Here is a 14,182-nt window from a genome sequence, read left to right on the forward strand (position 1 = left end):
TGACACTGTATTTTATGGGTGTGCAGTACATGTACATGAGCTCTTTCTTGACTACCGTCTGTGGGATCCAGCAATGCATTAAGATCATCAGGTCTGCATACTACACCTGTACTCATCATCCATCTCACAGGTCCTCATGATATAACTCTCGTCCCTTAACAGCTCTAGCCAGACATGATGGCACGTGCCTGTAATCCCTGCCCTTAGGAAAGAGAGGCAGGAAGATTAGGAGATCAAGCTCCCCTACACAGCAGATTTGAGGTCAGCCTGAGCTACATGGCCCATGCCACTAACTTTAAAAAATCTTAATGTTGGGGACTCTCAGATTGCACATAGTAAGGCTGAGTATAGCTTGCTACTTGTTTGTTTGGAAAGTGTTATTTATAGGGGAATCACTCACACCACAGTACCCAGGGGAGGTCACAGGACCCTACAGGAATCAACACTCTCCTTCCACCACAGATGGAGGGTTCCGGGAATCAAACTCTGGCTTGGCTGCAAGGGCCTTTAACCTCTGTGCCGCCTCACCAGCCCCCAAGTAGCGCTTTCCTAACCATTGTTTGGGTTGCTTTTCAGCTGCTACCTTTATTTCTCTCTTAGCATTCACCACAGCCGTGATATATGGTGGCTCTGTTGAAAAGGGTGAGTCCTCTTGGGCTGTGCCACCCTCAAACACAGCATCCACCTGTGGCAGGTCTAGCTCGTTCCTTCTGGGCCTTCTGAGTTGCATCCAGCAGGGAGGAGGGAAGAGAGGGAGAGGGTACTTGTTTAGTCACACAGCCAAACACAGAGGTGAACATTGTAGAATCTGTTAGTAAAGGGCGGGCGTACAATGGATGTGATTCACATTTCTCTGCACAGTGATATGGCGCCTGTCAGGTGCTCTGGATCTGGCTGCAGTTTTCACTCTCAGCTTCTCAAGTCGGGAGGGTTTGACATCCTCAGCCCTGCACCAGCCCGGTCACACAGACGGGCACCATCAGAGGAGATGCCTTGGCAGTGTGGGTGAACTTCCCTAGGACGGAACTCTAAGAGGACAGAAACCTGTAAAAGGTGAGACAGAGAGGAAGTGGCAGTGGGTGTCTGCGAAGTGGTGGGGAATGGAAAACAAACCGTAGACTAAGTGATGGCAGGCAGATCCAAAGACACTCTGCTGGGCACACGTCCGGTTCCCAGCGGGAGGGACAAAGCCATCTGCTTTCACGCAGAGCCTCGCTTCTGTGAAGCTCTCAGTGTGGCATTTGAACAAGCAATGGTGGGATAGAGGAAGCCGGCCAGTGAGGGGATAGTAAATACTGAGGTACTGATAATCAAGGGCCAGATATTCTGACCAGCGTTCATTCTGAAACTAGTGTGTGTTTGGGGGTGCGGGGCAGGCGGGAGGGTGCAGGAATGGGGGAAGCTGTGTACTCAAGCACTCGGAGTAGCAAAGAAAGGCCTCGATCCAGGAGAAGAAAACTCAAAGAGGCACACCCCGTTCTGAGCCCAGGTTTCTGGTAGTGTCTGCTAATTCTGACAGAAGGGCTCGCAAAACTCCCCTTAGTTCCCAGGGGTGCAGGGAGGGGGCCGCTGGTGAAAGCCCTCTGCACAGGGTTGAGAGCATAGCTGAAGCAGGGTGAGACAGAAGCAGACGAGGCCTCTGCGGGGCTGGAGGGAGGCTTGGGATTGAGAGCTGCTGGTAGCGAAAGTCCATGAGAGTATACAGTAGGTGACAACTAGAGTTCAGAAGGCCAACCTATCAGAACCAAGAGTTCTGTTAGAGGAAACCATCACACAAGGATGGAATTCCTGCCTTTTGAGTGAACTGGCTGTCTCTTGTTGTAAACTTCTTGTGCAATAACAGCTATGATTCTCCCCATTTACCGTGCATCTCCATGTATGTGATATGTGATCTCATGATTGCATCTCAGTCTTGGACACAGCTTTCCCTATACATTCGGGGTGATTGGACAACTGCCTCAGCTGTGTTTATTTTTCATTAACATCTGGCCAGGGCCATTCTCCAGACAGCTTAGGGCTCTACCAATCTCTAATTGAACCAAGGTGCCTCAGGAATTCCAGTTCCCATGGCCTCTGGTCATTGTCTTTTTAATTTTAATTATTATTTTTTTTTTTAAGATTTATTTATTATGTATACCATGTTCTGCCTGCATGTATCCCTGCAGGCCAGAAGAGGGCACCAGATCTCATTACAGATGGTTGTGAGCCACCATGTGGTTGCTGAGAATTGAATTCAGGACGGCCGTCTGGAAGAACAGCCAGTGCCTTTAATCACTGAGCCATCTCTCCAGCCCCAGAATTTTTTTTTTTTTTTTTTTTTAGCAACTGATATATCCATAATTTCATGTGCATGGGTGTTTTGCCTGCCTCTGTGTCTGTGCACCCTGTGTATGCCTGGTGCCCAAGGAAGACAGAAATCAGATCCTTTGGAACTGTAGTTATATCCAGATGTGAGGTTACAGAGAGCCCAGCCAGGTCCTCTTAAGTGCCGAGCCATCTCTCCAGCCCCTGATTTGGGTTTTTTTGTTTGTTGCTTTTGCTTTTTGAAAATCTATTATTGGGAGCTGGAGAAATGGCTCAGCAGTTAAGAGCACTGGCTGCTCTTCCAAAGGTTCTGGGTTCAATTCCCAGCATCCACGTGGTGGCTCACAACCATCTGTAATGAGATCTGGTGCCCTCTTCTGGCCTGCAGGCATACATGCAGGTAGAACACTGTATACTAAATAAAGAGGGAGGGAGGGAGGGAGGGAGGGAGGGAGGGAGGGAGGGAGGGAGGAAGGAAGGAAGGAAGGAAGGAAGGAAGGAAGGAAGGAAGGAAGGAAGGAAGGAAGGAAGGAAGGAAGGAAAGAGAAAATCTATACTGGGGTCTGGAGAGATGGCTCAGACGTAAGAGCACTGACTGCTCTTCTACTGGTCCTGTGTTTGATTTCCACCACGCACATAGTGCCTCACAACCATCTGGAATTCCAGTTACAGGGAATCTCATGTCCTCTTCTGGCCTCTACAGGAACGTGGTGCACAGAAAGACAGGCAGGCACAATGTTTCTATGCATAAAAACAAATGCAATCTTCTATTTTTAATCCCTTTGGAAAATAAAACAAAAACCCTAAGGCAGCCATATCTGTCCATGCCTGGAGTGCCAGACACTGGAAACCAAGGCAGGATGATGATCCTGCCAGGTAACACCGTGAAACATACTCAGGGTCGGGGGTGAGGAGCTGGGCCCAAGACTAGCATACCCCGAGTGTCATCTACTTGGGAGTCTAGAGCAGAAGGATAGGGAACTAACGATATCTTTAGATATGCCACGAGTTCAAGGCCAGTCTGGGCAACTTTACCCTTACACAAAATAGAAGCTAAAAGAGTTCTGAAGAGCTACCCCAGCTGATGGGGGCTTACCCAGCATGCACAGGATCACCATTTCAAACCTCAACACCACGCTCTAATGGAATCCTGATTTGACACATGCTGAGGAATGCAGTAGTAAAACTTTGTGTTTTTGTAATTAAACCATGTTGTTTCCATAAGAGCAAAACAACGTCATATGTACAGTCAAAACACTGCAGTTCACGACCTACAACAGTACCCAGTCGGAGCCGAGGTGTGTGAGACAGTGTTTGTGGTTCTGTGGGGCGATGACAGGTATCCAGCAAACAGCACGTGGTGGGTGTGCAGACCTCAGGGAAGTTGCGTAAGGCAAGGCAGCTGAGCGCTGCCGCAGGTCCTGAATGCATGCTGCATCTTTGGTCAGTGGGAGTCCAGAAACTTTTCAAGGCCTATCGTGTGAAAAGTTGGGGTCTAATACATACCAGGCCCTGGGCTTGATGCCCAGCACCCCAAAGAAAAAGAACTCCATTGGTCTTGCGTAAGATTTCTACAAAGAACTTGCAGTGAGCACCGTAATTAGGAGGAGATGCTGAAATGCTTCCTCTGAACCCCCACAATGAGGAGAAGCCGGCTTCTGTCCCCCCTCTTCTGCACAACAAGAGGAGTCAGGCTGGTGTTCTGAGGCAGATAGACAGACCGAAACTTCTTTTTTTTTTTTTTTTTTTTTTTTGGTTTTTCGAGACAGGGTTTCCTCTGTGTAGCTTTGTGCCTTTCCTGGGACTCACTTGGTAGCCCAGGCTGGCCTCGAACTCACAGAGATCTGCCTGCCTCTGCCTCCCGAGTGCTGGGATTAAAGGCGTGAGCCACCACCGCCCGGCTCAGACTGAAACTTCTTAGAGGCTTTTTTCCTGTGGGGTTCAGAAAGACAGGAAATAAGACTCAAGAGATGAGTAAACCAGGGTGATGGCAGCTCCCTTCAGCTTGTGAATCCCCTATTTCTCCTTCCCAGGATGGAAACAAGGTGAAAGCAGAACTGCCCATGGAGATAACTCGGGGCTAGGCTGGGGGTGTCACTCCACGGTACAGCATTTGCCTGGCATGTGTAAGGCCCTGGGTGTGATCACCAGCATGGAGAAGAGGAAGAGGAGGAAAGGCAGATGCTGGAGAGACAGACAGCTCAAAGGTTAAGAGCATTAGCTGCTGCTGCAAAGGACCTGGGCCCAGTTCCCAACACTCACACAGTGACTCATAATCATTTATAACTCCAGTTCTGGGGGATCTGACGCCCTTTTCTGGCCTCCTCAGGAACTGCATGCATATGGTGCACATACACATATGCAGACAAAACACTCATACATATAAAAACAAATAAATCTTTGAAGAAGAGGAGAGGAGAAGGAAGAATACCAAATAATGATTGGATTGCATGTCAGAGCAAAAAGAGGCCTTGTCCTTTCCACTCACTGTTGTGAAACAGTGCTCCAAAGGCCTTGGAGGGTTTGAGCCAAGGAAACACACCATGTGAGCAGTGGCCAAGAGGGCATGGTGGAAAGTTACTCACACCATGCAGGCATGGCATCCACATGGAAAGTTTTATTATTAAAGGGGAAAGGGAGAAGGGGAGGGGAAAAGGGAGGAGAGAGAGAGAGAGCATGGAGGTATGCACCTTGCAGAGATGAAGAGAGGGAGAGAGAGAGATAGGAAGGAGGAGGAGGAGAGTTTTTTTTCCTCTTAATTGGGGCTTTATGTAAGAAGACATCAGGATGCTGGGCGGGTCCCCAAGGGGAAGTTCGGAATGCTAACACAAGAATCACACTCCAGAGAGAAGAAACAAGCTCCCAAGACCCTCCTGCTGCTCACTGGCCATTTTCCCTCTTTGGTCAGAAACATGAGCAGATACTACATCAGCCGCAAGTAGTCCTAGCTGCCGGTAGCTACTCTGCCACAAGAGACGGAGACTCCAGAGCTGAGAATCCATCCACGGGGAAGCAAAATGCATCAGCACTGCACAGTGCTGCAGCCTGCCCTGTGGCACACCTGTGCCCTGATGACATCACAGGCAGGATGTAGGGGCTGGCTGCACCTGAATTGTGACATCAGCAAAACCTGGGCTATCCTCAAAGAAAGGGCATCTGGATAGAAAAACCATGAAACAGCGGCCACAGGGGAAAGTGAGAAGGTGGCAATCATCAGTCCCCAGGTAGGACACGAGGTGACAGGTGGGGGACACTCTCAGCAGCTGGTGAGTGAGGTGAGTGAGTGAGTCAGGCCAGGTCTTGGTACCTGAGTATCTGTGGGTCTTTCCTTCTTGGCACAGGACAGCAACTATCGGACTCTCGCTGACATGCCGAAAGTCTCACGTGAGTTCAAGTTTCTGATTCTGACCTCCCCTCCTGAGTGCCAAGGAAGTGGCCCCTTCCCGGTGTCACCCTGTCCTTCCTTCTGCCATTTCTCTGGCTTATCCCTAACTGAGGCTGAGACCAGGAAATAGGAGTCTCATGTCCATCCCCGTGGAGACTGGCTGATGACACAGCCCTGGCACCCCATGGTCAGGCAGCCGCTTCTGAGAGAAAAAATGTTGTGAAAAGGAGCAGGCCCCCGGTGCAAAGAACATGCCCCCGGTGCAAAGGGACATGCCCTGTTCCCGCCCCCGCTATGCCTGGATTTTTCTCTGTCTTCTCAGGATCAGGGCAGGACCAAGTCCCCTTGCAGCTCCCTTCCCAATCCTCCAGAGCTTCTCAAATGCAGCTCCTGATGAGCAACAGCAGTCAATGCATGTTGGAAGAACAAGTCCTCTGTCCCATTTGCCTGGAGGTGTTCCGAAACCCCGTCACCACCGCCTGTGGCCATAACTTCTGCATGACTTGCCTCCAGAGTTTCTGGGACCACCAGGCTGCCATCGGGGAGACATACTATTGCCCCCAGTGCAGAGAGGCCTTTCCCACTAGGCCCCGCCTCTGCAAGAACGTCATCCTCGGGGAGATGGTGGCTTGCTTCACCCAGGCCAAGGGCCAGACCTCAGGGCCCTTGTGGAACCTGGCTGGCCCCACAGATGTGCCCTGTGACTTCTGCTCCCCACAAAAGCTGAGGTCAGTCAAGTCATGCCTGCAATGTATGGCTTCCTTGTGCGAGAAACACCTGCGCAGCCACTTTGAGGACCGGCTGTTCCAGGACCACCAGCTGCTGGAGCCCGTGTGGGACCTCAAGAACCGCTTGTGCCGCAAGCACCGCAAGCTTCGGCAGCTGTACTGCCGCACGGAGGGCAGCTGCGTATGCGGAACCTGCCTGCTGGAGGAGCACAAGAACCATGACACCACCCCGCTGGAGGACGAACGGGCCCGCAAGGAGGTGAGGAGGGGTGAGCAGGAGGGTGCTCCGGGTTCTCCGAGGCTGGCACATTTCCCTGGAGGAAGGAATCTCAGCTCGACCCAGACTTAACAGCACCAACTGCTTGAGATTCGATGGCAGGCGTTCGAGGGCCCAGGCAACATAAGCGACAGGAGAACCCGTCTCAAAAGGCAGATAGGCAGGTCCTGTGAAATGGGTCAGAGGGTAAAGGTGCTTTCTACCCTGATGACCTAAGTTCCATCCTCAGAACCTGCATTTAAGTGCAAGGAGAGCTGGTTGTGATGATGCATGCCTTTAATGCCACCATTTGGGAAGTAGAGGCCAGCCTGGTCTACATAGTGAATTTCGGGACAGCCAGAGAGCTACATAGTGAGACTATGTCTTCAAAAAAAGTCTGGTGGTGTGGTGGTGGTAGTGCACACCTTGAATCCTAGCACTTGAGAGGCAGAGGCAGGCAGACTTCTGAGTTTGAGGCCATCCTGGTCTACAGAGAGAGTTCCAGGTCAGTCAGGGCTACGGAGAGAAACCCTGTCTCAAAAAAAAAAAAAAGAGTGAAAAAAGATGAGCCCCGACATCCATATGTGAGCCTTGGCATGCACACATACCCCACAGTAATCGTTTTCTAAGTTAGGCAGCTGCTAGCATGACGAGCCGTGTTGCCGTATAGGAAGGAGGTTAGGTTAACAAGGAAAGTGCAGAACTGCATGTCAGAACATGTGAACAGACAGCGACGGGGTAGGAAAGGTTGCTTGCAGCAGTCTCCATTAAAGATGTATCCAGGAACCCCTGTAGCTTGCTTCTCTCAAGAAGCCATAGAAGGGGTGGCTGGAGAGACGGCTCAGCAGCTAAGAGCACAGGTTGCTCTTCTAGAGGACCTGGGTTTGATTCCCAGCACCCACATGGCGGCTCACAGCTGTAACTCCAGTGCCAGGGGGACCAGAGGCCTCTTAGATGTGCATGCAGGAAAAACATCCATACGCATAAAATGACAGATAAAATGTTTAAAAAATGACACCTCGGAAGAAACGTCAATTCCTTCCTAACTCTTCCCGCAGTCTTCCCTACCCCTTCACCATGTCTGGTTCACTAGAGGGGACCCTGTGACCGCTTCCTTAAGCAACACTCCTAGGTCCCTATGCGCTTGTGTTCGCTGCAGTCTCAAGAGAAGGAGGCGAATGCTCTAGCAGCTGGCACAGCTTCTGAGAAATGAGCCTTCTAACAGGTTATTATAAAAGTAAAAACAAACATTAAAAAAAATTTATTTCAACATTATCAAGATTTAATCACAATGCATACACCCCTGTAATCTGTTTCCAACACTCCGGAGGCTGAAACAGGAAGAGGGCTTTGAGTTTAAGGTTAGCCTGGTCTACGTAGCTAGTTTCAAGCCAACTAGGTCTACATAGTGGGACCCCATTTCAGCGGTTAAAAGACCTGGGTTCTGTTCCCAGTACCTACATGGTGGCTTACATTTCCACAGCCAGCAGGCACACACAGGGTGCACAGACATTACATCTAGGTAAAAACACCCATACACATAAAAAATGATAATCAAATGAAACAAACACGGGCATACCTGAAGCACTAGCCCTTAAATGGCTTAGGCAAAAGGACCCCAAGTTCAAGGTCAGCCTGAACTTTTACGGGCCACATAAAATAAGCTCTGCCACACCCAAATAAAAACCAGACTGGGGAACTGGCTCAGTAAGTAAAGTGCTTGTTGTTATAGGCACGAGAAGAGAACCTGAGTTCAGCCCCCATGTACAAACAGCCAGGCATGGTGGTGCACGGAGAAGCAGAGGCTTGTCGGCTGGCTAGTTTAGCTGAATCAATGACCTCTAGGCTCAGTGAGAGACCCTGCTACAGAAAAAGAGGGGGGAGGGGCTGGAGAGATGACGCAGCACCTAAGAACACTGTCCTTGCCGAGCACCTGGGTTCAGCTCCCAGCAACACCCATACACATACAATGTATATATTTATTGGTTTTTCAAGTCAGGGTTTCTCTGTGTAGCCTTGGCTGTCCTGGAACTCACTCTGTGGACCAGGCTGGCCTCGAACTCACAGAGCTCCTCTGCCTGGCTCTGTCTCACAGCTTTTTTTTTTTTTTTTTTTTTTTTTTTTTTTTTTAAAGAAAGAAAATACAGCAGCAAGTGATTGAGGGAAATACCTGGTTTCCACATATACATGCACCTGTGCACACAGGTAGACTCACACACAAACACATGTGTATACACACACACACACTGCAGCGTAAGGTAACTTCCTCTCCTCTTCCTTCTGTTCCTACCAGCCCCTTCCTCTCGAGGCAGGGTCTCCAGTAGCCCAGTTGTCCTCACATAATCAACCATCATCAGTCTGGTAAGAACAGGAACTTACATCAGAAAAACAGAAACAATGGCATCACTAAACACATAATTTAGTTCAACTGACCGCGGTTTCCCTGTGAGCCTCTGGAAAGAAGGAAGCCCTGCCTGGACTTGCAGGCTGGCCAGCACCATCTTCCTATAGGAACTTGCCCAAGCACTGTTCTTCCTATTCTAATACAAGTACCCGTGGGCGTATGGAACTAAGCAGCATGGCCCTGGCACCCAGGAGTGTGGTTTCACCACTTCCTACCTAGTTCAAGCCATTGAACCCTCCCCAGCCCCTTCCTGCGTCCTGAAGTCCTGTGGCCGTCACTTTTAGGAGCAAAGAAACTGATTCCTATGAATGAGGAAGCAGATTCTGGGGCAGTGAAAGAACAAAGATGTCGCTGTGTGTCACGCGGATCCGGATCCGTGGAAAGAAGACTCAGAGGCATCTTAAGAATGAATCTAGCCTATCATGGCTGCAGGGGGGTCCAGCCTTGAAGGACTGAAGCACTATCCTTTTGCCTAGGGCATTTTTATTTCTTTCTATTTACAGTTTAGCCAGTTAATTTCCGTACTTTCAAAGCAACCTAAAAGGAGCTCCCAGAGACAAAATGCCAAGTGCAAATGACTTGATTTCTCAGGTACCACAGTTTTCGGAGTTTCCTGAACCAAGTTTCAAATAGGCCTTGTATCCTTGGGAGACTCTCTGATTCTTGATTTTCAGACAAGATTCACATAGGGCGATAAGAGAAACAAAAGGTATGCTTAAACAAAGGAAGGATTAGGGCTAGGTGCTGGTCTCCGGAGCCAGGCCAGGAGCTCAGCAGGAATGCACTACACAAAAGCCAGCATAAATCACAGGACATCTGCCCCTCAGCCCTGGTCTTAGGCTCACGGAAGCCTGTGAATACAAGGGGATTATCTTTTCCTGGATTGGCTCTTCCTCTGCCCCTCACTCGCTTCTGCCCGACCACCACACATTCCAGGTGGAAGTTCGGAAGATTCAGGCCAATGTGGAAAACCAGATGCTCATCATCGCCTCTGACAGCCAGAAGCACCAGGGACGAGTAAGCTTTCTCTCGGTAAGGCATCCTGGTAGCTCATGGGACCTCCCAGAAACTGCAGGGGATCATGGGGAAGGAGGGGATGCCTGCCTTGGTTTGGGACCAGGAGAGTTGGGTGTAGGATTGGAATTCAGGGATGTCCCCCTACACACCCACCCCAGAAACTGATTCAGACAGTGCGAGACGAGGTGAACAACTGCTTCTCAGAGATCCTTCATGAGATTAAACAGCTGCAGATAAAGGTCTTGGATTTTGTGGAGAAAGAGGAGGCGACTGCCCTGAGAAAGCTGGGCAACTCGATCCAGCAAAGCCACAGCAGGCTCCTCAAGTTAGAAGGGGACAGCGTCTGGCTCCAGAGCCTGCTCACCAACAGGAGTGATGAGCAGTTCCTACAGGCAAGACCCCCTGTTCCCCTATTCCCTCTAACGCGCGCGCGCGCGCGCGCGCGCGCACACACACACACACACACACACACACACACACACACACACACACACACACACGGATGTGCCCAGACCTGGGACAAAGTGATCAGGGTGTGATTCTGCATTGCCTCGCCCACTTCTCTGACTGGGAGAGCCCCAGGTCATCATCCCGAGCTCTCACCAACGCCCGCTGCTTTTCCTATATTGCCTGCAGAGATCAGCTCTCCCTTCACTTCCCTGCTTTTGAGTCCCAGGAAAAGATGGGGAGTGCCCTGGGACTCCGTGTATGTAAAATAATCTCCCCCAAAATCACAGCCAGAAGTGAGGTCAAGCCAGTCTATGTATTGAAATTCATTTTCCTCCCTAGCCATGGTCTGATGTTACTGCAAGGTCGGGGTGGGAGGTGAATGTAGGGATGGGGAAGTGCCAGGCAGGGTGGCTGACCAGATAGTGGCAGCGACTTTCTCTATGCACAGGGACCAAGCCCTATGTCTGGGACCTCCTAACATGGATCTCCTTCCTTAAATTGCCCTCATACTCCTGGACAGATGTCAAAGGTCATCCCTCCCTTGTCCATCTCTGGACAACAGGATGAACTTGGCAATGATCTTTCTGAGCAATTAAAGGTTCAACTGAAACCCTCCAGCTGTTTTCTCCAGCAGCCAGACCACCATCAACACCCTATCCAATCAACTAGGAGGAGACAGATGCTCACATTTGAAAATGGGCAACATCTCCTCCACCTGCCCATGGAGGCGCCCCTGGCAGGTGCCTGAGCCATGGCTAAAGAGGTACTAGCTACCCCTTTCTGCATAACAGGACTTCCCCAGACTCAAGCACATCCCGGCCAGCATGGAACCCTTGATCGGCGCCAACTGTGAGGAGACACAGAGCTTCCTTCAGCTGCCAGAGACCCTGGCCCAGCTCCGCACCCGGCTGATGGACATAGGTCGTAGCTTCATCAACCAGCTGCTCTTGAAGGGTCAGTCTCTGAGAAGTCTGCATCTTGTCGCTTGGGAGTGGCACCTTCCCACGAGGCAGTGACTGTGGAGCCCTGCCTGCCTGTGTGCACCCCTCCCAGGTCACATGGGCTCTGGGATTGGCCAAGTCCCTCTCAGGAAGGATGCTGGGCTGTAAGGGGGTCCTCAGCAAAGCTTCTCCATCCCCCCAGGCATCAAGATAAACTGCTACGAGGTGCTGCCCCGAGCTGTGGACAGGAAAACACTACTCCAGCGTGAGTTCTCAAAGCAGAGGCCAAGCTGGGGGAGGGGAAAAGGAGACCCCTGGGGGCCGTGCCTTCCTGCCCCACCTGCTTCTGAAGCACCCTGACCTCTCACTGCAGACTGGGGACCTCAGATTTAGCCTGGGCGCAAGGCCCTGATAGGAAGAGAGGGAGACCCTGTCTGTTTCTACCTCAAAGGCAGCTCTTCTGTGGCTCTCTGGGCCTTGTGTGTTATGACTCCTGCCTTCATGGGGGTGGCTGCCTACTTCCCTGGGGGATTAGCCAAGTCAACTGGAGTAGGCCTTATTTATTCCTCCAACTCCAGGTCTGATGTCCCTATAAGCCCTTTCCCTGGCCTAGGACCAAATCCCAAGGCTTCTGAGATATTGAGGGTCAGATAGGGAACATCTTTGACCTGTGGGTCATCTCGGCCAGGAACCCTTCACCCTCCTCCAGTCTCATTCCTGAACAAATAAGAAAGGTGATTATGTTAGGATCTTGGGGGGGGGGGTTGCCCAGGGTCTTACTCCTCCAGGCTGTCTGGTACAGCCTCACCTGAGTTGGGCTTTCTTTTGGCTGGGTGGGGGGTTGGAGACAGGGTTTCTCTGTGTAGCCCTGGATGTCCTGGAACTCACTATGTAAACCAGGCTGGCTCGAACTCAGAGATTCACCTGCCTCTGCCTCCCAAGAGCTGGCATTAAAGGCCTGCACAGCCCTCGCTGTCCCGATAAACTGAGCTATTTTAAGGAGTAGTGTGGCAGCTCATGTCTGTAATCTAGCACTGGGGAGGCTGAGGCAGGGCAGCAGCATCAAGTTCAAGGTCACCCTGGACTAAGCTGGGCTCAGAAGCACAAAAATAAAATAAATAAAAATAAACCAGTACGGGCTGGAGAGATGGCTCAGATGTTAAGAACACTGACTGTTCTTCCTGAGGTCCTGAGTTCAATTCCCAGCAACCACATGGTGGCTCACAACCATCTGTAATGAGATATAGTGCCCTCTTCTGGCCTGCAGGCAGAACAATGTGTACATAAATAAATCTAGGGGCTGGAGAGATGGCTCAAAGGTTAAGAACACTGGTTGTCCTTCCAGAGGTCCTGAGTTCAATTCCCAGCACCCATATGGTGGCTCACAACCATCTGCAATGAGATTTGGCTCCCTCTTCTGGCCTGCAGGGATACATGCAAATAGAACACTGTATACATAATAAATAAATAAATCTTTAAAAAAAAATAAATAAATCTAAAAAAAAAAAAAAAAAAAAAAAAACTTGGTTTTAAAAAATAAATAAATAAACCAGTAGGTAGAGAGGGTGCCACTTCTAGGAACCTGGGCTGGAAGCGGGCTGGAAGTGGTATGAGTCCTTTGTACCTGCCCCTTGCTAGCACCCTGCCCTGGGAACAATAACCCTGGCTCCCTTGTGTCTCCGTCCCCAACCCCAGGTTACTGCAACCTGAACTTCGACCCCGCCACGGCCAACGAGGAGCTGTTCTTGTTCAAGGAAACGCACTCGGTGTTGAACTTGGGCATCCTGCTGGAGCCCTCGACCACCAACACCCCTTTAGTGGGCTTCAAGCAGTGGCCCCAGGTGCTGTGCTGCCCGGGCCTGTCCGAGGGCTGTCACTACTGGGAGGCCGAGGTGTCCAACTCGTGGATGTGCCTGGGTGTCACCTACCGCCACAGCCCTCCGCTGCTGGGCAGTCGCTCACGTCGCAACATCGTCTACCTGCTGGGCCGCAACCCCTACTCGTGGTGTCTGGAGTGGGACTCGCTCAAGTTCTCCGTGTGGCACAACAACACGCAGACGGTGCTGCACGGCTGCTACTACCACACGCTCGGCGTGGAGCTGGACTTCGGCGCCGGCTGCCTGTCCTTCTATGGCGTGGCGGGCGGCGTGAGCCTCCTCTACCGCTTCCTCACCTCCTTCCTGGAGCCCCTGTACCCCGCGGTCATGGTCAGCAGCGGGGCCTCGCTCACACTCAAGCAGTACCCCGAGGCATAGGCAGCGCCCGCCCGCCCAGGCTGGCTGCCAATAAAGTTAGACTCTACGTACCGGCTGAGCAGGGGTGCTGAGAGGGTGGTGGGCCCTGGTGTGCTCCCCTGCGCCCAGGATAAAAGTGGGTGGCCCACCTGCTTCCCAGCCCTGTCTGGACGCCATCTGACACCTGCCTGGAAAGTCCTGATAAGTTGACCTGAACCAGACTGGAGGTGCCCCAGGGATGGGGATAGCCTATGTCCTTCAGAAACCAAAATCCTGCTTTATGCTCCCTACTTCCTCCGCAACCCTTGGCCCTGCTTCTCAGGCTCATACTTGTCGCTTCCCACTGTCTTCAAAGACTGTGAAGCCTCAGATTAGGCAAGACTTGAGCCAAGCGGCTTCTCTCTCCAGGCGGCCCTTCTGTGAAGTGAGTGACCCTGGAGAGTTGGTCAGAGTTCTAGCTTCT

At 51.3% G+C, this 14,182-nt stretch overlaps 1 protein-coding gene across 1 annotated transcript in view; it reads left to right on the forward strand.

Annotated features, from left to right (window-relative positions):
- Nucleotides 1–13,790, forward strand: part of LOC114707096 (E3 ubiquitin/ISG15 ligase TRIM25-like) — a 16,236-nt gene extending 2,446 nt beyond the window's left edge. The window contains exons 2-9 of the mRNA XM_028889727.2: nt 5,469–5,528; nt 5,646–5,688; nt 6,012–6,676; nt 10,014–10,109; nt 10,253–10,486; nt 11,336–11,498; nt 11,688–11,750; nt 13,181–13,790. Coding sequence (XP_028745560.2) covers nt 5,469–5,528; nt 5,646–5,688; nt 6,012–6,676; nt 10,014–10,109; nt 10,253–10,486; nt 11,336–11,498; nt 11,688–11,750; nt 13,181–13,740 — 1,884 coding nt within the window. The 3' untranslated portion in view covers nt 13,741–13,790. The remainder of the gene's footprint in view (nt 1–5,468; nt 5,529–5,645; nt 5,689–6,011; nt 6,677–10,013; nt 10,110–10,252; nt 10,487–11,335; nt 11,499–11,687; nt 11,751–13,180) is intronic.
- Nucleotides 13,791–14,182: the final 392 nt, after the last annotated feature.

This window comes from Peromyscus leucopus, chromosome 8b (genome assembly GCF_004664715.2).
Source record: "Peromyscus leucopus breed LL Stock chromosome 8b, UCI_PerLeu_2.1, whole genome shotgun sequence".
Taxonomy (NCBI): Eukaryota; Metazoa; Chordata; class Mammalia; order Rodentia; family Cricetidae; genus Peromyscus; species Peromyscus leucopus.